This window comes from Aquarana catesbeiana, linkage group LG13, assembly GCF_042186555.1.
Source record: "Aquarana catesbeiana isolate 2022-GZ linkage group LG13, ASM4218655v1, whole genome shotgun sequence".
Taxonomy (NCBI): Eukaryota; Metazoa; Chordata; class Amphibia; order Anura; family Ranidae; genus Aquarana; species Aquarana catesbeiana.
In genome coordinates this window covers 224,843,513-224,864,579 of record NC_133336.1, presented here as the reverse complement: position 1 = coordinate 224,864,579, position 21,067 = coordinate 224,843,513, and the positions used below count along the sequence as shown (strand labels likewise).

The window sequence follows — 21,067 nt, the reverse complement described above, 5'->3', positions numbered from 1 at the left end:
GTCACCTGTAGGACCCTTGAGGCCTCTGCCACAGGTCAGCTTTAGGACCGTTGATGCCTCTGCCACAGGTCACCTGTAGGACCCTTGAGGCCTCTGCCACAGGTCACCTGTAAGACCCTTGAGGCCTCTGCCACAGGTAACCTGTAGGACCCTTGAGGCCACTGCCACGGATCACCTGTAGGACCCTTGAGGCCTCTGCCACAGGTCACCTGTAGGACCCTTGAGGCCTCTGCCACAGGTAACCTGAAGGACCCTTGGGGCCTCTGCAACAGGTCACCTGTTGGACCCTTGAGGCTTCTGCCACAGGTCAGCTTTAGGACCCGTGAAGCTTCTGCCACAGGTCAGCTTTAGGACCGTTGATGCCTCTGCCACAGGTCACCTGTAGGACCAATAAGGCCTCTACCACAAGTCACCTGTAGGACCAATAAGGTCTCTGCCATAGGTCACCTGTAGGACCAATAAGGTCTCTGCCACAGCCTGTGGAACCCTTGAGGCTTCTGCCACAGGTCACTTTTAGGACCGTTGAGGCTTCTGCAACAGGTCACTTTTAGGACCCTTGAGGCTTCTGCCACAGGTCACCTGTAGGACCCTTGAGGCCTCTGCCACAGGCCACCTGTAGGACCGTTGAGGCCTCTGCCACAGGTCACCTTTAGAACCTTTGAGGCCTCTGTTGTAGGCCAGTTTGGATACTCAAGGTCCAAATAGGCAGCTAGAAGAACAAAGACCCCCTCCTTCTTCTGGCTTTCTTCCCCTGGCTGCAGTCTGGGAAGCAAAGACTGAACCTCTGTACTCACATCCTTACCAGCCAGAGCCTGGGAGGAGAGTACCATTCTAGATGGGGTCTACAAATACTTTCCCCTTCCCCAGAGCACATTGGTGACATAACCCCTCAGTGATTGGCAGAGTTGACTCTTGCCTCTGAATGCTTAGGGCCCTAAATGCAGGCATCACTCGATACAGTGTTGGCCATAGACTTTGGCTGGCTGCAGGGCTAAATGCTGCACCTGTCCATCCTTCCACCCTTGGAACACCAAAATGCTGGGGGGGCGCACATTAGCTAGATGTCCCGCGTGCAAGGAGCCCAGATATTAATGGTTGTTTATCCTCAACAGGAGCCGATGTCATCTACAGCCAGCTGATGAGTGACTTTGCCACGGATGAGAAGGAGTTTGAGGCAGACTCGTGGAGCTTAGCTGTGGATAATAATTATCTTCAGCAGCACAAGAAGGATGTCATGAAACGTCAGGATGTCATCTATGGTGAGCACTGGGAGTTAGGAAGAATGGCCTACAGCACGTTGACAGTCATATGGGGGTCTGTGTATCCCGTGTTTTCACCCAAGATTCATCCATTTTTTTCACAGTTGAATCTTGTGTGAAAAAATGTATGAAGCTTGGGTGAAAACTCGTTTCATCTTCGCAGAGCTCATCCAAACCGAGGTCCACCACGTCCGAACGCTGAAGATCATGACCAACATCTTCCGGAAGGGGCTGGTGGAAGACCTGCAGATGGACCCGGCCCTGGTGCAGAAGATGTTCCCATGCGTGGACGAGCTCAGCGACATTCACATCCGTTTCCTCATCCAGCTGCTGGAGAGGCGCAAAGATTCTCTGGCTTCCGACAGCAACAAGAATTTTGTCATCAACAAGCTTGGAGACATCCTCATCAACCAGGTATGGGCCTGCAACCCTAGATGGGTGACAAAGCTATGTCTGAAGAGGGCCATCTTTAATGTGGGCGAACATTTTCTTAATGACTGGGCCCAGGGCAGTTGTCCCCTTTTAAGGGTGAAGATTTATTTTGGGGTTGACTTTGTCTTCGTTGTAGTTTTCAGTGTGAAGATTTATTTTGGAGTTGACTTTGTCTTTGTTGTAGTTTTCAGGGTGAAGATTTATTTTGAGGTTGACTATGTCTTCGTTGTAGTTTTCAGGGTGAAGATTTATTTTGAGGTTGACTATGTCTTCGTTGTAGTTTTCAGGGTGAAGATTTATTTTGGGGTTGACTTTGTCTTTATTGTAGTTTTCAGGGTGAAGATTTATTTTGAGGTTGACTATGTCTTCGTTGTAGTTTTCAGGGTGAAGATTTATTTTGGGGTTGACTTTGTCTTTATTGTAGTTTTCAGGGTGAAGATTTATTTTATGGTTGACTTTGTCTTCATTGTAGTTTTCAGGGACCAACGCAGAGCACATGAAGAAGGCCTACACCGAGTTTTGCAGTCAGCATCACAAGGCCGTGAAGCTGTACAAGGAGCTCTTCTCCCGAGACAAGAAGTTCCAGCAGCTCATACGGGTGAGTTTTGTTGAGGTCTTGGTGGGGGGGGGGTGGAGAATACATGTTCTGTTGCCTGCTTATCTCCATGACTTGACTTGACCCTCCTGATGTTCCACAGAAAATGACCCGCTCCCAACTACTCCGGAGACACGGTGTGCCAGAATGTATTCTACTGGTGACCCAGAGGATCACCAAGTACCCGGTTCTCATCGATCGGATACTTCAGAACTCCAAAGGTAAGCAAGTGCGTCCGTATGCCAGCCGTGTGCGTCTTCTGAACGCCAGAGATTGACCTAATGGAAACCTTCTTTAAATTGAATAATTTAATGTAAAATGCACCCCTTTAAGCCCCCCGTTCAAACTGAATTTTCAAATTTGAAATCATGCAGCTCCACTTGGAAGTCACTCAAGTTGCACCGGCGTGAACGTGGGGCTAAATCCTATGGAACGTTTCACACTGGTCCTTTGCGTTTTTAGGCTGCTTTCACACTGCTCCATTGCAAAATTGCATATTCGTTTTACGTTGCGTTTTTTTTCCCCTGGACGTGTGACTGGGCAAAGAACTTCTCACAGGTGCGTAGCCTTTTTTTGCCACGGTTTCCATTAATTTCAATGGAGGGCTGCAGTTTTGGTGCCTTTTTTTTTTTTTTTTTGCAGCAAATGGAACTCTGATCCGTTGCGTTTTTGGTGCGTTTTTCACCTGGACAAGTGAATGGGGAAAGATCTTCCCACAGGTGCGTTGCGTTTTTGCCGCGGTTTCCATTCATTTCAATGGAGAGGTACAATTTTGGTGCCTTTTTTTTAAAAAGCAAGCAGGACTTTGAATCCTATGGAAATCCAGTCTGTTGCATTTTTGGTGCATTTTTTTCCCCTGGACATATGACTGGACAAAGAACTTACCACAGTTTTGCTGCGTTTTTTCCCATTCATTTCAATGGAGAGGTGCATTTTTATTTTCCGTTTTATCTATTTATTTATTTTTAACCACAAAATGCAGCAAGCGGGACTTTAAATCCCTATGGAAGTCCTGCTTGTTGCATTTTTTGGTAAAAAAAAAAAAAAAAACACACCAAAAATGCACCTCTCTTTTGAAATTAGTGGAAAATGCGGCAAAAACCCAAAACACCTGTGGGAAGTGGTTTGTGGAGTCACATGTCCAGGGCAAAAAACCCAATGCAAACGCATCGTGACAAAAATGCACGTGTTTTTGCAAAGGAGCCTAAAAACGCAGCTGAAACGCAACTGAGTAGTGTGAGGAGTTCCGTAGGATTTAAAGGGGTGCATTTTGACATGCATTTTTCTTACACTTTTTTTTTAACTGCAAAAACTGATCAGAGCCCCTAAAAGTCCCACTTGCTGCATGTTTGGTGCAGTAAAAAAAATAAAAAAAAAAACACACCAAAAACACTCCTCCATTTTTTTTTTTAAATCAGATTTTATTTTACATAAACAACTTTTTTTTTTTCATTAGATTTTATTTTACATAAATACATTTTTTTCCCATTAAATTTTATTTTACATAAATACATTTTTTTTCCATTAGATTTTATTTTACATAAATACATTTTTTTCCATTAGATTTTATTTTACATAAATACATTTTTTTCCATTAAATTTTATTTTACATAAATACATTTTTTTTTAAGTCAGATTCTGTTTTACTCATACAAATACATTTTACATAACAAAACATATACAAACAAACAAAAAACCCAAAACAAGGAATTCCTTTTTCCCCAATTTTCCTTTCCTCAACTCTCTCTCTCTCTTCCTCTCTCCTTTCCTTACTGTCTCTCCATTGAAATGAATGGAAATCCTGGCAAAAAAAACGCATCAAAAACGCGACGCCCCGCAGCAAAAAAGCAGATGCGTGTTTGCCGCATTTTTGCAACGGAGCAGTGTGAAAGCAGCCTAAGTAGGAATCATCATCTTATTTCACTTTTTACACCTTACTGTATTTATTGTAATGTGTTTCCATTTTATGTTTTAAAATATGGAAAAATGTTAATGCAAAAAAAAAAAAAAAAATGAATTCTTAAGATCATTCGTTTTGTCTTAGTTACAAAGTTAGTCAGGTTGAAAAAAAGACACAAGTCCATTCAGTTCAACCAATAAAAGGGAAAATTCAAAAAATAAAAATAAAGAAATAAAAAGAAAAGAAAAACAAAAAATTGCGTTACGTTATTTCCCTCTGTCCACCCAGACTGTGGCCATTGGGAGTAGAAAAGGTCCTGACAACAGTGGAGAAAAAAAACAATGCCCCATCTTTGGTGTCCATGAAAGGAATTGTGCCCCATTGTTGGTGTCTTTGGGAAAAAAATTGTGCCCCATCGTTGATGTCATTTGGCCCAATTGGTGTCTTTGGGAGGAATTGTGCCCCATTGTTCATGTCCATGAGAGGAATTGTGCCCCATCATTGGTGTCATCGGACCAAATTACTTTAACAATGGGGCACAATTTTTTCCCCAACTGTTGATGTTATTCTGAGGAATTCTGCCCCATCGTTGGTGTCCTTGTTCCCCTTCATTGGGAAAAAATTGTGTCCCATCGTTGATGTAATTCAGCCCAATCGTTGGTGTCTTTTGGAGGAATTGTGCCCCATCGTTGGTGTCACTGGAAGGAATTGTGCCCCATTGTTCGTGTCCATGAGAGGAATTGTGCCTCATCATTGGTGTCCTTGTTGTTCCCCTTCATTGGGAAATAATTGTGCCCCATCGTTGATGTCATTCATCCCAATTGTTGGTGTCTTCGGGAGGAATTGTGCCCCATTGTTCATGTCCATGAGAGGAATTGTGCCCCATCATTGGGCCAAATTACATGAACAATGGGGCACAATTTTTTCCTAATTGTTGATGTTATTGGGAGGAATTGTGCCCCATTGTTGTTGTCCATGAGAGGAATTGTTCCTCATCATTGGGAAGAAATTGTGCCCTATCATTGATGTAATTTGGCCCAATTGTTGATATTATTGGGAGGAGATTACCTTATCATTGGTGTCATTGTTCCCCATCGTTGGTGTCATTCATCCCAATTGTTGGTGTCTTCGGGAGGAATTGTGCCCCATTGTTCATGTTCATGAGAGGAATTGTGACCCATCATTGGGCCAAATTACATGAACAATGGGGCACAATTTTTCCCAATTGTTGATGTTATTGAGAGAAATTGTGCCCCATTGTTGTTGTCCATGAGAGGAATTGTTCCTCATCATTGGGAAGAAATTGTGCCCTATCATTGATGTAATTCGGCCCAATTGTTGATATCATTGGGAGGAGATGTACCTCATTATTGGTCTCATTGTTCCCCATCGTTGGTGTCACTGGGAGGAATTGTGACCCGTTATTGGTGTAATTGGGAAAAATAATTTGCCCCATTGTTGATGTCATTTGGCCCAATTGTTGGTGTAATTGGAAGGAATTGGCTAAAATTCGAGCCATTAGAAAGATGATCTGAAATTACACAGGTCCTAAACCAAATTCTATATACAATATAAAAGAATTAAACTCTGGTCTTGGTCATGGCCTGGGTCAGGCCACTTTCTAAACAAAGGACCAGTTTACTGTCCTTCAGACTTTAAGGGGTCAAGACTGTGACCATTGGGTGTAGAACAGGTCCTGAAGTCAGTGGAAGAAAACAATGCCCCATCTTTGGTGTCATGCGGCCCAATTGTTGGTGTCATTGGGAGGTATGGTGCCTTTTCATTGGTGTCAGTGGGGGGCGGACTTATGTGCCATTGTTGGTATCAGTGGATGAAATAGTGCCCAAGGGCCAGGCAAAAACCAGCAAAGGGCCACAGTTTGGAGGTCAATGGTGTAAACATAAAAACTAAAAGCAGAAATCTTCTCCGGCATTTTTTGTTTCCTTTGTCCTTTTTATTCGACTGAACAGAAAATATTGTATGTACTGGTTTTATAGAATTAAATATATATTTAAAATTTTGGTTAACTAGCAAGAAATTAAAAACTGAAAGTACATAGTCAACTCTCCAAAAATCTTTGTATTTCAGCATTATAATATAAAATACAGCAGCGGATATCATTTTTTTTTTTTTTCGTGACATTCATAAAATTATCTGTAGGTGATGAGGAGGAGTACCAGGATCTGGCAGCCTCGCTGACCCTAGTAAAGGAACTCATCACCTCCATTGACCAGGAGGTCTTCAACTACGAGAAGAACATGCGACTGCAGGAGATCTACCAGAAAGTGGACAGCAAGTCCGCTGCCACTGTTCAAGGCGACTATTGCTTCGGCAAAGAGGAGCTACTAAGACGGAAGCTTGTCCACGAAGGGTCCCTGCTGTGGAAGACCGCTGCTGGCCGTTTCAAAGGTATGAGGGAGAGGATGGGTTGCTGTAAGCCTGGAGGCCAGCTTGGTCATGTTCTTGTCTTGGCTGTAAACCAAGATGGCACTAAGTCAGTCCAGTTTTTGCGGAATTGTGGGACTAAGTGTATTAGGCTGAAGTTTGTAGTTTCTAGACGGCCAATGGGTTTCAGGCTAGACAACGCTTGTTAGGAACAAGAAGTGGTGAGAATTCTTTCCAGTAAGTAGACTACAAAAAACTTAGAGTAGTAGAGCCTCTAGTAGGTTATTGGCAAGAAAAACAAGGGTTTTAGATATTCCGTATGTTTTCCAAGATATTGATTGTAGATCTTTTCTCACCCAGATGTCATCATGCTGCTAATGACAGATGCCCTGATTCTTCTCCAAGAAAAGGACCAAAAATACTACTTTCCAAACCTGGTAAGACATTCATAAAACAACCGCTAATAACCCCAGAAGAAGTTGGTAATGGTCTTCTGCTTTGTCTTGGAAGATGTTCAGTTGATGACTAATCTTTTCTTCTCCCAACACATTGTAGGACAAGTCAGCCGTGATTTCATTAGAAAACCTCATCGTCAGGGACATTGCCAATCAGGAGAAAGGGATGTTTTTGATCAGCGCTAAGCCTCCAGAGATGTATGAAGTTCACGCAGCCTCACGGGAGGAGAGGAACACATGGATGAAGGTCATTGCACAGACAGTAAAAGTGTAAGTATGATTATAGGACAGAAGACTTATAGGTTTGTAACCAAGAGGGACCAAAATGGGAGGCTAGATGGGGCCCACTAGAATCAGAGGCTAGATGGGTCCACCAGAATCAGAGAAGATACGGGTCCACCAGAATGGGAGGCTAGATGGGTCCGCCAGAATCATAGGGGATACAGTTTCATCAGAATGGGGACGGGGGCTACATGGGTCTACCAGAATTGGAGGCTAGATGGGTCCACTAGAATCAGAGGAGACACGGGTCCACCAGAATGAGAGACTATACAGGTCCACCAGAAGGTGAAGACGTGGGCCCACCACAGCCAGTCAGTCTCTGAGATGTGTTTAACGCCAAATCATGTGACCTTTTTCTTTCCTTTCAGATGTCCAAAACGGGACGAATTCCCACTAATTGAAACCGAAGTGGAAGCCAAATTGAGGAAATTGAAAGGTAAGTGCTGTACTTCTTCAACACTGAAGATATCTACAGAAAAAAAAAACAGCAACAATCATTAATATGGACTTTCAAGTCTGAATTCAAATTCACAATATTAGTTATTGGGATTGTCACATTTCATCAAGCAGATGGTGGCCCGTGGGAGCTAATTAGATTTATGTAGCACATAGGGATATTCAAATTAGCGACCAAGCCCGGCTGGGTGGGAGGGAGCCTACAGCATCACCCCCTATGCGAATTTTGCTCAGTTCATCAGGCATTGGCTGAAATTGGAACAGCTTAACTCAGAACACAGTAGCACTCATTTTTGGGGAAGCTAGATGGGTCCACCAGAATAGGAGTTTACATGGTTTCACGAGAGTGGGAAGCGATACGGGTCCACCAGAATGAAAGGCTAGATGGGTCCACCAGAGTAAGAGGAGATACAAAACCAGTAGCACTCATGCTGCACTATGGTCAACTGATAACAGTCTACGTCTACTTGCTTTGACCCACAGCATTTAAAAGACACTTGAACCATGTTTTTGTATATTGTCCAGGGCCTACTTCAACATTTTGAATGTAGAGAAACCCTTCCTACACCATCTCAGTGAAGTGTGGTTGGAATATCCACTTTCTATTGCTTTAAAACCATTGATGGTCTTTTAATACTGCCAGCTCTTGGCAGGGCAATTCTGGATGCTTAGTGCCTTAAAAGCTGTAGGGCCACTAGAGGCACAATGCAGATATGAACAAAGAACTATCCTCTTCCTATTGGACAGTAGATCTTCATCCTCATACTTGCATTTCCATTGCAGCATAAAAGACCGATAAAGTAATTGGCTGTTGGGGGTGATCATTTCTTTTTAGCCTTTACCTGTGGGTTGGACTTTAACCATTGTGTCTGTTTTCTGGCAGAGGTCATACAGCAGAGGGACACAGAGGTGGCGGCCATCATGGAGGAGAAGGTGACGCTGTTTTCAAAGGTGCTACAACTGCAGGCGGGAGAGGACGCGCCAGTCATGGGGAACACCCGCAAGCTATTCCGGACAGAATCAACAGACAGCTACCGTGGAGAGAAACTCATCACTGAGGCCATCAAAGAAGGTGAGATACCTGGAAGAGGAATTTGAATATAGAACTTCATCAGTCTCTGCACCAGATAAGCTTAAGCTCTAATTTCCCCCCACAACCACACACTATTATTATACATTTATACAGTGCTGTACAGGGATCACTGAGCCAGTCACCAAAGGAACTTACAATGTAATGTCCCCCCACAATCACAATCTATAGTTATTATCCTAGTAGAAGTACTCTTACTTCTGGACCTTTCGGCTGCCTTTGATACAGTTGACCACCCCCACCTCAAAAAAAACTTCACTCCCTTGGTCTCCGTGACTGTGCTCTTCTCTGACTTTCATCTTACCTATCCCACTGCACCTTCAGTGTCGCTAACAGTTCTACTTCCTCCTCTCCTCTTCCTTGTTCCTTTGGGGTCCCCCAAGGTTCTGTTCTTGGACCTCTCCTATTTTCAATCTACAACTCCTCCCTGGGTCAGCTGAGAGCCTCCCATGGCTTTCAATATCATTTCTATGCTGATGACACCCAAATCAGTCTCTCCACCCCTCAACTCACTCCATCAGTCTTCTCACGCATCACTAGCTTACTAACAGACACATCTGTCTGGATCTAAAACCACTTCCTCAAACTCAACTTGTCCAAAACCGACCTCATACTATTTCCTCCCCCACGTCCCTCTTCCCCTGATTTCTCTGTCAAGAGCAATGGCACAACCATTTACGCATTCCAGGGTACTAGGTGTTACCCTGGACTCTGAACTCTCTTTTCAGCCCCACATCCCAATCACAGCCTCAACCTCCACAACATCTCCAAAATACACTTCTTCCTAACCAATGACACCACAAAGCTCCTGATTCACTCCCTGGTTAACTCTCTCCTCATTGGTTTACTCTTAAATAGGCTATCCCCCCCTTCAGGCACTTTGAGTTTTGTTGGCACCATGATTACGTCACAACATACTTTTTTCGCACCTGCCACTAGGGCCGAGCCCTTTGGCTAAGACCAGAGGAATTTTTTATTCCTGGCCGGAGGGACGGACATTGTATTGCACAATGGTCACTTTCACTTCTCCCACTTCCTTCTCCCCACTTTCTTTTTATTTATTCCCTGTGTTTGTCAATTTTTTTTGTATTTTATTTGCTGATTGTTACACTGTTTGTCACTGTGTGATTAGTAGGGTGTGGGCCCTCGGGCCTACCCTGAACGTCTTGGGAAGGGGGTGGACATGGCATTCTGGCTTGGTTCGCCCTCTTTCATGGGGTCTCCCTTCAGGGGAGCCCTACCTAGTACTTGGGTGGGTCTGTTTCGGCAGACCCTCCAGAGAAAGGGGACCATCTGATTTCGACTAGACGAGCCTAGTGAGTACCTCAGTCCCCGTCTGGAGCCTACCGCCCCGGGGGATAAGGGTAAGGTCCTTCTTAAGGAGGATCGTGTAACACCTGTTGCACGTTTTGGGTCACTCTTTTATGTGTGTGCACTTTTTTTGACACGGAGTGGAGTTTTTGGGCGTGTTTCACACGCCACTGGCTTTTCAAAAAAAAAAAAAAAAAAAAAAAAATCCCCCCTTCAGTCCATGATGAATGCTGCTGCCAGACTCATCCACCTTACAAACCGCTCAATGTCTGCTACCCCTCTCTGCCAATCCCTCCATTGGCTGCCACTCGCCCAACTAATTAATTTCAAAATACTAACTTACAAAAGCCATCCACAACTCTGCCCCTAGCTCCATCACTAACCTAGTCTCAAAATACCAACCTGATCGTCCTCCTGGTTCTTTCCCAAGACCTCCTGCTCTCTCTATCTCCCTCATCACCTATTCCCATACTCGCCTCCAGGACTTCCCCCGAGCCTCTCCCATCCTCTGAAATTCCCTACCCCAATCTGTCAGACTATCTCCAAAATCTATCCTTTTTGTATCACTTGACCCTCCCTCCTAGATTGTAAGCTCTAACCAACAGGGTCCCCTGATTCCTCCTGTATTGAATTGTATTGTAACTATACGGTCTGCTCTAACGTTGCGCAAACTGTTGGCGCTATATAATTCCTGTATAATAATAGAAGTGAACACATTAATCATTGTAGAGTGTATGATGTCTGTCATGTATATTAGCTGTGGACTGTAGTGCTGACTGTCTCTTTTTCCTCTCACAGTGGAAGCGCTGAAGGACGTCATTATAACGATAGGAAACGAGCACCTGCCTATAGCCGATCACAATCACACCTCTGTCCCAGCCAGTAACACCACACGTGAGTGTCCACCAGAGGGCGCCGCTCTGTGTCTGTTACTATCTCATGAACTATGTCTGCCATTAGTTGAGTCTTAGTACATGTCCCTTTCTAATAAATGTCATACCAGGGAGGAGAAATTTGCAACTTTGTATTTGTGTTTTATCACCTGCATTGTTGCCCGATATCGGTTTTCAATTTAGTATTATTGTTTATGTTCAAGGGTAAATTGTATTAAAAATATATATATATCGTAGCCCACAAGGGCATCCCATTTAATGATTGTTGTAGTAGACATCCATCAAAATTAGAGAGAAGCAAATGCCTCACCCAAGGAGTCCAGATGCTGATCAATGGTGGCCATTCCGCCAGTTTTGGGTCTATGGGAAGTCTTCTAAGTTTTCTTGGGATCACAGGGGATCTAGGTCTATGAAATTTCCTTTTGAGGGCCCTTTGGGATGCTGGAGGGAACCCAGAGTCACCATCAGCACTATGTAAAGACTAGGCAGACTAGTGGCTTTAAGACTGCTCTGTTCTGGGATTTTGTGACTTGACCCTAATAGGTCTTCTCTCTCCAGATGGCGACTCGAGCAGTGTGAACGGATCTCTGGACAGGGATGAGGACCAGAAGGTGAGACAATAACTGTGAACCTGAATAGTAAAGTAGCAACACCAACAATGGTGATGGGAAGTCCGAGACGTTATAGTTGTCACCAGAACAGGCATAGTGGGAGACACCTGTTCTAATAATGACTTAGAGGAGATTTCCTCTCATTTTCTGTTCTTGGGTATAGATCCGGTCCCCCTCAGAGCATTCGCTTAGTGCAGAGACTTGCCAGTGGTGACGAGGTTGCAATGTGATTTTTTCAGGCAGGGAACAGCCATGTATCCTACACAGCTGAGGGAGGTTGTAGGACGGGGATTTGGCAAGAAAGTAGATCACAACCCTGTTGCACTACCTGCTGCTGACCCTGCTCCCTACACACAGTTGGGTCCTCTGTTGAAAGCCTCACATGTCTATGGTCCCGCACATCCAGTTGGTGGCTCCCCTGCCATAGACTGGTTGATGGTGAGGTCAGCCGGATGTGGGAAATGTTGGGGAGGATGTTTGACTCCACTCTCTCAGGTGGTGTGTGACCCAACAGTGCCAAAATTCTGCCCTGCCCCAACTGTGCCCAATCCAACCTCGCCACCATCTTCTGCTTTGCCCAAAACCCTGGCAGGTGAGGAGGGGATCATCACCTCCAGGGGGAAGATGAGGCTACCCTGCTTGGTTTGGAGTGTCCTAAATGTGGGAGGTGGACTGGACGGTGTGCTTAAGGGACCCTCCTCAACATAAAAAAAAAAAATCTACGACTCTGATCTTGTTGTGTTTATAGGGCAGGAAGTGAAGAAAAATCTTCTTACCGACTCTAATCAGAAAATGTTTTGGTTTTCAACTTTTAGGGATAGTCTGTAGACCTCAACAACCAGTTAAAATCCCCATTCTGATATCTGGGCAAAATCAATCAATCTTTGATAGAACTTTGCTCATCCCCTAAACTTGATATTTTTTCTTTTTTATATATATATATTCTAACAAACTCTTAATATGAAAGAGATACGATGAACATCGTTCAACATCTAATGGTTTTTATTAAAAAACCCTCTGTTCTATCTCTACAGGACCGGAACGGCAACCAACTGCAGAATAAGAGCCCGCAGGAGGTGAGCGCGGCTTTTTGGGGGCATAACTGTCGCTGAAATTCTTCTTGAACCTAAACCTGGATTTATCTCCGATATGTAATTTACTTTAAGGGGACTCTCATTTTAACAATAATCTGCCCATAAGATTTTATACGTCAATTTCCTGTAAAATCCTTCCTTGTGTAGACATCAAATAACCCCGAGACTACTTCCGGGTGCTGCCATCTTGTATGTGATGTCAGCAGACTCTGTTACCCAAGTGGTACTCTATAGCAGCCATTCTCAACCAGGGTTCCTCCAGAGTTTGCTAGGAGTTCTTGAGCTGTGGTTTATGGACCTAGTTGAAGGTGCCTGCATAATTCCAGGTTCATTACCACTTGTTAGAGTCAGCAGCATGACACCAAAGATCTTTTTAGCTGTCTGTAAGGGGAGCATTCTTCCCCCTCGGCCGCCAACGGGAGGGCCTCTCTTCCCCCTCGGCCGCCAACGGGAGGGCCTCTCTTCCCCCTCGGCCGCCAACGGGAGGGCCTCTCTTCCCCCTCGGCCGCCAACGGGAGGGCCTCTCTTCCCCCTCGGCCGCCAACGGGAGAGCCTCTCTTCCCCCCTCGACCGCCAACAGGAGGGCCTCTCTTCCCCCCTCGACCGCCAACAGGAGGGCCTCTCTTCCCCCTCGACCGCCGCCAATGCACGGGACATTCTTGCGACTTGACCATTGCCAATGGAAGGGCCACTCTTGGCCCTTGACCGCCTCCAATGGAAGGGCCACTCTTGGCCCTCGACCGCCAATGGAAGGGCAACTCTTGGCCCTCGACCGCCAACGGAAGGGCCACTCTTGGCCCTCAACGCTGCCAACGGAAGGGCTACTCTTGGCCCTCGACCGCCGCCAACAGAAGGGCTACTCTTGGCTCTCGACCGTCGCCAACGGAAGGGCCACGCTTGCCCCTCGACCACCACCAACAGAAGGGCCACACTTGCCCCTCGACCACCACCAACAGAAGGGCCACTCTTGCCCCTCGACCGGCACCAACAGAAGGGCCACTCTTGCCCCTCGACCGGCACCAACGGAAGGGCCACTCTTGCCCCTGGACCGCTGCCAACGGAAGGGCCACTCTTGCCCCTCGACCGCCGCCAATGGAAGGGGGGACACTTGTCCCTCGTCCACTGAAGGGCCATTCTTTCCCCCTGGTTGGGTTCCCCAAGACCTGAAAATAACTGCAAGGGTTCCTCTTGGATTAAAAGGTTAAGAAAGGCTGCTCTATTGCATTCCTCCCCTTGGAGCTACATAAAAGGTTACCTATAGGGTGGTGAGGCAAGGAGTGTAGGAGCTGGGCCAGCACAGACAGTAATTAGACATTCCCAGGAGAGGGCTAGGGTATGCAAGGAGGGGGCTGTGCTAAGGGGCTGACTCTTCTAGAAGTAGTCAGATTTGGTTTATTTTAATGTCTGTCCCCGCAGCTGCACATACTCATCCACACTTCACTCCCCCATGACAGTGCTCCTTTAACTATGTATTGTAAATAAAGGTGTTTAGTAAATCTCTTTTTCTGTTTAAGGAGGCTCTGCAAAGGATCTCCAACTTGTACAGCTTGTTGCACGGACTCCAGGTAAGGTTTCTTTATCTACAGTGGACACACGCATAGCTGGCCTCCAGCTGCTAAGGAACTGCCATGTTCAGCATTCCTTGCCAGCTAATGGGAGTTGTAGTCCCCAGCCAAAGCTTTTATTTCTGAAGCTAGAGTGGCGATTGAGGAGTCAGCAATAGCTCCCCCTGGTGGCCGGGCGCTAACATTAATATCTCCTTTCTCTGGTAGGTGGTGGTGGCCCAGCAAGACAGTCTGATGAGTCTACAGATCCCAGACAGCACGGACAAGAAGGAGAACCTGAACCGCACCGACAAGAAAGAGAACCTGTCCCGCACCAACTCCCGCGACCTGTCCGTAGTGGAGCCCTTATCCAAGAGCATGGACAAGTCTGGCACCGAGCTGACCCTTCTCCAGCGACAGCATACCCTGCTGCAAGAGGAGCTGCGCCGCTGCAGACGACAGTGCGAGGAGCGGGCGCAGGAGGCAGGAACCTTGGAGGCGCGTCTCAGGGAGAGCGAGCAGATGAGGAACAGACTGGAACTGGAGTTGGAGGAGGGGAAGAAGCAGCTGGAGCTGGCTACCCTGCAGAAAGGCAATGGGGTGGCTGATATTGGCAGAAGTCCTAGGGGGACCGACCCAAGACGGCGAAGCTTGCCAGCTGGAGACGCCCTGTACCAAACCTTCACTCCACCCCAGGTACGTGCCAACACAATCGCCTTTCTAAACAACGTCCACTACATCTATGTTATGGACGACCAATCCCACAGATGGTCATTGCTGACTTTGCCTGTCTCGTTTTTGCTCAGATAAACCACGACCGCCGATCTCTGGCCACCCTGGATGGCCCAGGCCTGATCCCTGTCATCACCTTACAGGAGGACTCTGACCTGAAAGACGACTTCAGCGACCTAACCGAGCTGGAAAGGCTGCCAGAGACTGTAGACACAGAGTCGTCAGAGGAAGAGGGAGGAGGGCCGCCAACATCGCCATCAAGCGCGCGAGGTGAGTGGGGGCCAGTAGGGGTGGAATGTGTGAAAACAAAAATATTTGTTTTCCCCAAATAAATATGGAAAGATGGAAGATTAGCCAGATTCTAGCTCTTGCTCACTAAGTGTGACCTCATAAAGGAGAATTGCTGTTAGGTATCCGGCAGGACAGAAACTATCAAGTTAGAGGAAAATTCCACACCAGGGACATGGAAAGCCACAAACTTTGAGCGGTTCCCCACGCAACTCAAAACCAGAAACATTTTGCTGGAGTTGGGTTTTAAGTAATCCCATTCACATGAATAGGCAGATATTTTTTGGTTATTGAAAGGCTGGGGTGGCCAGTTTAACAATATGAAGGCCACATTGGTTTGAGTAAGAAGGCCCCCAAAATTCCTTCCCATTCTCCCCCCTACACAATAAGGGTGGTCAGCCATCTTGGCCATTTCTGTGGAGTCACCACCACAGCCTCTTATTCAGGGGATAAAAGTTGTTCAGTGCTGCCGAAGTTTCTATTTTTCTGTCCACTGCATGTATTGCCCTCCTTGGAAGTCTTTTGTAGGAAGGTTGAAGGCTCTTGTTTCTCCAGGTCATGCTACATCTAGTGGTAGTTGGTCACATTCAACCGGACTTGTTCTGTAATGTTGAGGACATTTCCTAGCCCTTTATTTGTTTCTGAGTGTCAGGAAGATACCCCAACATTTATGTCCACACATGGAGCACCAACACCCTAATCCAATCATCATGGAATGTTTAGATGTTGATTGTCTAAAAACAAGATGGGAGGTGTGAAAGTTACATATTAAGTTAAGAGATAATAATTAATGGGTAGAAGGGGTAGATATAATACAGTGGCATTATATCTAGAAGACCGATGGTGTCGAAGGCCACCACACCTGTTCAATGATGGTTGCTCCAGTTTAATGTAGATGGCCTCTTCTGAACTAATTGTCCAAAAATGTGCTCCTCACCGTCATCAAAAGACTGTCCCTTTTTCCTTAAGGTGTAGTCAAACTGTTGAGTCTAGTCCTGTAGAATTTGGTCTTCTAAGTTAGGCCATTGTCAAGAGGGTGTTAGTCTCCCCAATGTACAGGTCTGTGCTATGTTGGGCCATTGTACAGGTCTTTGCTTCCCCCACTACACTGCATATACCAATTTACTTCACTAGAAGTATCAGCAGGATATTTACCCAACATCACATCTCTGTCTTCAAGTCCACCAATACACTGAATCAGAAGCGTATACATCCAGAAGACCAAACACAAGGAGCCGTTTACCAGCCTAGAATGGCCCATTCCTTGGTTGTGAGTTGTTTTCTCTTCCCAATGTACAGGTCTTTGTATTCCTTACCACACCATATCTACTAAGTTACTCCATTTGTGGTTGGTCTTTTGGATGTACAAACTTCTGTTTCAGTCTATTGCTGGACTTTTGACGACCTAGGGCTGGTGTAAAGAGCATCATCAGATCCTGCTGATACTTCTAAGCAATACACTGAGACAGAAACTTGTACATCTAGATAACCCAACACCAGTAAAGACCTGTACATTGAGAAGGCCAACACCACCTCAACAATGGCCCAACATAGCAAAGACCTGTACATTGAGAAGGCCAACACCGCCTCAACAATGGCCCAATATAGCAAAGACCTGTACATTGAAAAGACCGACACTCAACAATGGTCCAACCGAGAAAACCAAATTCTACAGGCCAAGATTCAGCAATCTTCCTACGCTTTAAGGAAAAGGAACACCAAGGTCACATCTTGAACAGAGAGGGCAACTGGTTAGTAGGAGGCTTGAAAGAAGCCATCTACATTGAACTGGAACAATCATACCTGAAGGGGGGGGGGGGGGGGGGGGGGGATTGTCCTCCACCAATCATGCGGATTGAAGGATGAGATTATGTAACTAGAACAAAGAAGTTCCACATTTCCCATCCTGTTTTTGGCCAGTCACCATCTGCCCTTACACTCCATGTTGTCTTACCTCTGTGGATATAAATGCTGGGTTTATGATGCTTATAAGAACTGTAGAAGCTCGGAAGAGTCTTTGACATTCCAGAACAAGTCCAGTTGAATGAGACCAACTATCGGAGCTGCCTTTCTCAACCTTTTCAAAAGAAGAACCCTTGAAATAACTTTTCGGTCTCAGGGATCCCTTGCTAAAAATGACTATATCTACAACTCATGATACGTTAAATGGTCAGTGGGAAGACTGTTCTGTACACTTGTGGTCATTGGGAAGAATTGCCTTCTTACAGAGAGCTAAAAAGATCCATGGTGTCAGTGGGGAACTTATCTGAGAGGCAGAAATTGCTCAAAGAACCCCACCTTAGGAAGAACCATGGAGTATCATGGAACCCTAGTTGAGAAACCATGTACTAGATATTAATTGGTGATATGATTACCTAATGAGCTTGTGACCCCCTGTCTGTGTTCTGTCATGGTGGTCTCACACCTTGTGTCTGATATCCCCCCCAGAATTCCAGAGAATGCAGGACATTCCGGAGGAGGCCGAGAGCACACAAGACCTGAAAGACGCTGAAACCGGATCGTCAGAGAGCTGATCCGCGCCAGAAGACGGCTACCACTGAGAAAACAAGACGGACGCGCTGCTCCACCTGGAAACCCCCCAGCCGAGCAGTAAGAAGAGAGCTGACTGTTAGCAGAGAGAGAGAGACATTTCTTCTCTTCCTTCCCAAAAACATTCTGTAGAAAGGAGAAAAAAATAAACTTTCCTCGCGACAATAACGGACCAACACAACAATTTCTTATAGGGCTGCGTGTGACTATTCCACGGACGCAACATATACACTGATCGCAAGCCGGGGGAGGGGGGGTGACAGACTGCAAAGTTATTATTTTTAAATGTGATGCAAATTAGTGGCGGAATCAAGCCTTTTTTTTTTTTTTTTTTTTTTTTTTAAACTAGTGAAATGAAATTTGGTTTGCCAAATAAAACAGCGACAGTATGAAAAGTTCAGATGAATTAGAATTTTGACATAAACGGCGAATGCACTTGAAAAGGAGGTACACAGGTTAAGCATACAATTAAAGCCATGCTACATGGGGCAAAGTTAAGCGAGATGTTGAACTACAAGTCTCATCATCTGTTTCAGGAGGGAGTAGTCTGCAGGTCCTTCAGATTAGCGCTCAATGTCTTTTGGGGGGGGGGGTCTCATTATCTTGTTAGGGGTCTGCATATAGAGCAACACTGCCACCTTGTGGCAGCATCAGTGTACTGCAGACAAGACCGTGAAAGCTGTCTGAAGGGACACCTGGTTGACTTTTTTAAAGGACAGGTGCACTTTAAAACATCTGAACTGATACCAAAATACCAACAACGTAACTAAATCTCATTAACATTTTCTTTACAAAGTGACAAAAACGGTAATACTTAAACGTAATGATTTGTAGATATTCAGGCCAGACCCCCCCTTTTAGCTTCCCCCCCCCACTGCCAAACTGGATGACCTGCGCTAAAGCACAACGCCCGCCACATGGCAAAGCTCTCTTTTAGTATATATATAACATTTTTTCTTTATGCAGTCCATAGTTTAAGTTATTTTTTTTATAAGAAATGAGGTGCAAGAAAAGTTATAGGAAGGTGAGGTGTAATAAATGGCATATTGCAGCCCTGGGAGGGGCACTCGCAAAGCCGATCCCTTTAATTAATGCCTATTTGCGGTATTGCATAAAGTTGATACTGTGATCCCGGACGAGCCCCCAAACACAGGATCGGAAGGGGGAAGGAACAAGGGGCCTAGATGCCAGACTGCAGCCCAGGGGGGAGGGGGTCAATATTATTGTTAATGGAGCAATTCTCTTTCTAAAATGTTAATTTAAAAAAAAAGCGCATTGTCAGCCCTCCAGTTATGATCCCCCCAGTGGTTAAATGCAGCTTTTTCCCCTTTTTTTTACCCCTCCCACTTACAAAAATGTCTGATTAAAGGTCTTGGGGGGGGGGCAAAGATGTTGACACCAATACAGTACACAGTGTCAGAGGTTAATTCTGAGGAATCATGTTGTATTGTCAACTTTCTAAATAAATATAAAAAAGTCCATGCAAAACCATACTTACAATAATCACTGACACCGGTTAGCCCCGCCCACAGACTGCATTTTACTGGGGGGGGTTGGTGGGCTCCCAGATCACACCCGCTTTACAAGTTGACCCCACCGCTAAATATACTGCACACTCACGAAGCCGATCCCTGTAATTAATGCCTATTTGGAGGTATTGCATAAGGTTGATGCTGTGATCCCGGACAAAGCCCCCATGCTGTGATCCCGGACAAAGCCCCCATGCTGTGATCCCGGACAAAGCCCCCAAACACCATAAATCGGAGGGGAGAGAACAAAGGGGCCCGAAATGCCAGACTGTCCTAGCAAATCCAAAAGAGCTGTCAACTTTTTCAAAACCGATTGGTGGGATCTCGTTGGATTAGGTCACTCCTGTAACCTTCTCCTATAGAAAAAAAAGGAGTTAGCAGCTCCACCCACATGCACAACCCATAAGGGGGGTTCCTTCCCTCTATCAGGTTGTGGAGGGATGATCAGTGAACAACGCCCACCACCACCCAAAAAAAAAATGCTAGGATTTGGTTTTAGACGATGGTGGGTTATTGCTTCAACGAGAAGGCCCATCTCTGTCGATCTTCTCGCTGCTGCTGCCTCAAACCGATACAATTTTATTGGCCTCCGATGCCATAGGAGGTGCAACATTCCAAGTGCATGAAGATACAAAGTATCAATATCACTCTTTTTATTTTTTATATACATGGGCTCCATGGATAGGTGGCAGCAGAGGACAGCACCAGGGAAGCTGCAAACCGTAAGCACAAATTTTACACGCAATTTTCCCAAATTGCTTTCCAACTAAATTCAGCATTATTTTAGGGGGGGGGCCTCACTTTTTAATGAAACGTAAAAATAAATAAAATAAAATTTGATACTCTGAGTTCTTCCTGTGAATAAAACAATAAATATTGCGAGCGTTAATAGGGAGTCGCCTTTTTTTTTTTTCAGACCATGATTTTTTTTTTTTTATGGCGTTTTTTTGGGCGTCGCTATCCCCTCCCTCACCGACGATCGAACCTTCCTCGCTCCTTTTCTATGTAGAATCCTGCAAAGCTGCTTTACACTAACAGGAAAACTTGTGATATTATTCCAACCTTGAATCTTATTTATATTTTGTACGGAACGATCGCTTGTAAATACTTTTTTTTTTTTCTTGATTCTCTAAGCAAGTTTTTGTTTTTATAAAAAAGTGCCGCAACTTTTTTTTTTTTTTTTTATTATTATTATTTGAATGCACTCGCTAATTTTATGCTTCCAAAAAAATGGAATGTTTTTTGAAAAACTGTAGAAATCTCGTTTTTACGCCGATGTTTTTAAAATCGATGAGGATGAACGGTTGTCCTTATATTAGAGGAGGCCGTCGGTCAGGATAGGCTTATGGAAATTCAGCAGGAACCAATGACATTGCTGCAGTTTCCTTTTTTTTTTAAGTCAATCGATGTTTTTTTGTTTTTTTTTTTAATCCAAATCGATGGTCTTTGGCTTCCACGGCAAAGGCGACTTGTGTGATCGATTGCAATTCTTGCGTGCAAATGAGCGCCGCGGTCAGCCAGAAATCACCCTGTAGTTGAAGCCGACAAGCGGCGGCTTCCACTAGAAGTACGGACTGCCACTCTCACTGTCAATCTGGACCATTGAATGCAAAAACTTTATTGACAATGTAATGCAACAACTTTATCAGCAACTGTGTACC

The 21,067-nt window shown here is 45.2% G+C and overlaps 1 protein-coding gene across 8 annotated transcripts in view; it reads left to right on the top strand.

The window, feature by feature from the left end:
* The window catches only part of ARHGEF2 (Rho/Rac guanine nucleotide exchange factor 2), a 168,297-nt gene extending 147,464 nt beyond the window's left edge, over positions 1-20,833 (top strand). For 5 of the 8 annotated variants that reach the window (XM_073609296.1, XM_073609302.1, XM_073609304.1 and 2 more), the window contains 17 exons: positions 1,113-1,259; positions 1,423-1,673; positions 2,164-2,289; positions 2,390-2,507; positions 4,127-4,186; positions 6,347-6,595; positions 6,932-7,008; positions 7,127-7,296; positions 7,677-7,744; positions 8,648-8,836; positions 10,964-11,059; positions 11,617-11,669; positions 12,704-12,745; positions 14,278-14,328; positions 14,536-15,003; positions 15,114-15,309; positions 17,776-20,833. In XM_073609296.1, coding sequence (XP_073465397.1) covers positions 1,113-1,259; positions 1,423-1,673; positions 2,164-2,289; positions 2,390-2,507; positions 4,127-4,186; positions 6,347-6,595; positions 6,932-7,008; positions 7,127-7,296; positions 7,677-7,744; positions 8,648-8,836; positions 10,964-11,059; positions 11,617-11,669; positions 12,704-12,745; positions 14,278-14,328; positions 14,536-15,003; positions 15,114-15,309; positions 17,776-17,861 — 2,447 coding nt within the window. In that variant the 3' untranslated portion in view covers positions 17,862-20,833. The remainder of the gene's footprint in view (positions 1-1,112; positions 1,260-1,422; positions 1,674-2,163; positions 2,290-2,389; positions 2,508-4,126; positions 4,187-6,346; positions 6,596-6,931; positions 7,009-7,126; positions 7,297-7,676; positions 7,745-8,647; positions 8,837-10,963; positions 11,060-11,616; positions 11,670-12,703; positions 12,746-14,277; positions 14,329-14,535; positions 15,004-15,113; positions 15,310-17,775) is intronic. The other 3 variants (XM_073609297.1, XM_073609298.1, XM_073609299.1) reach the window with 3 other exon arrangements.
* The last annotated feature ends 234 nt before the right edge of the window (positions 20,834-21,067 follow it).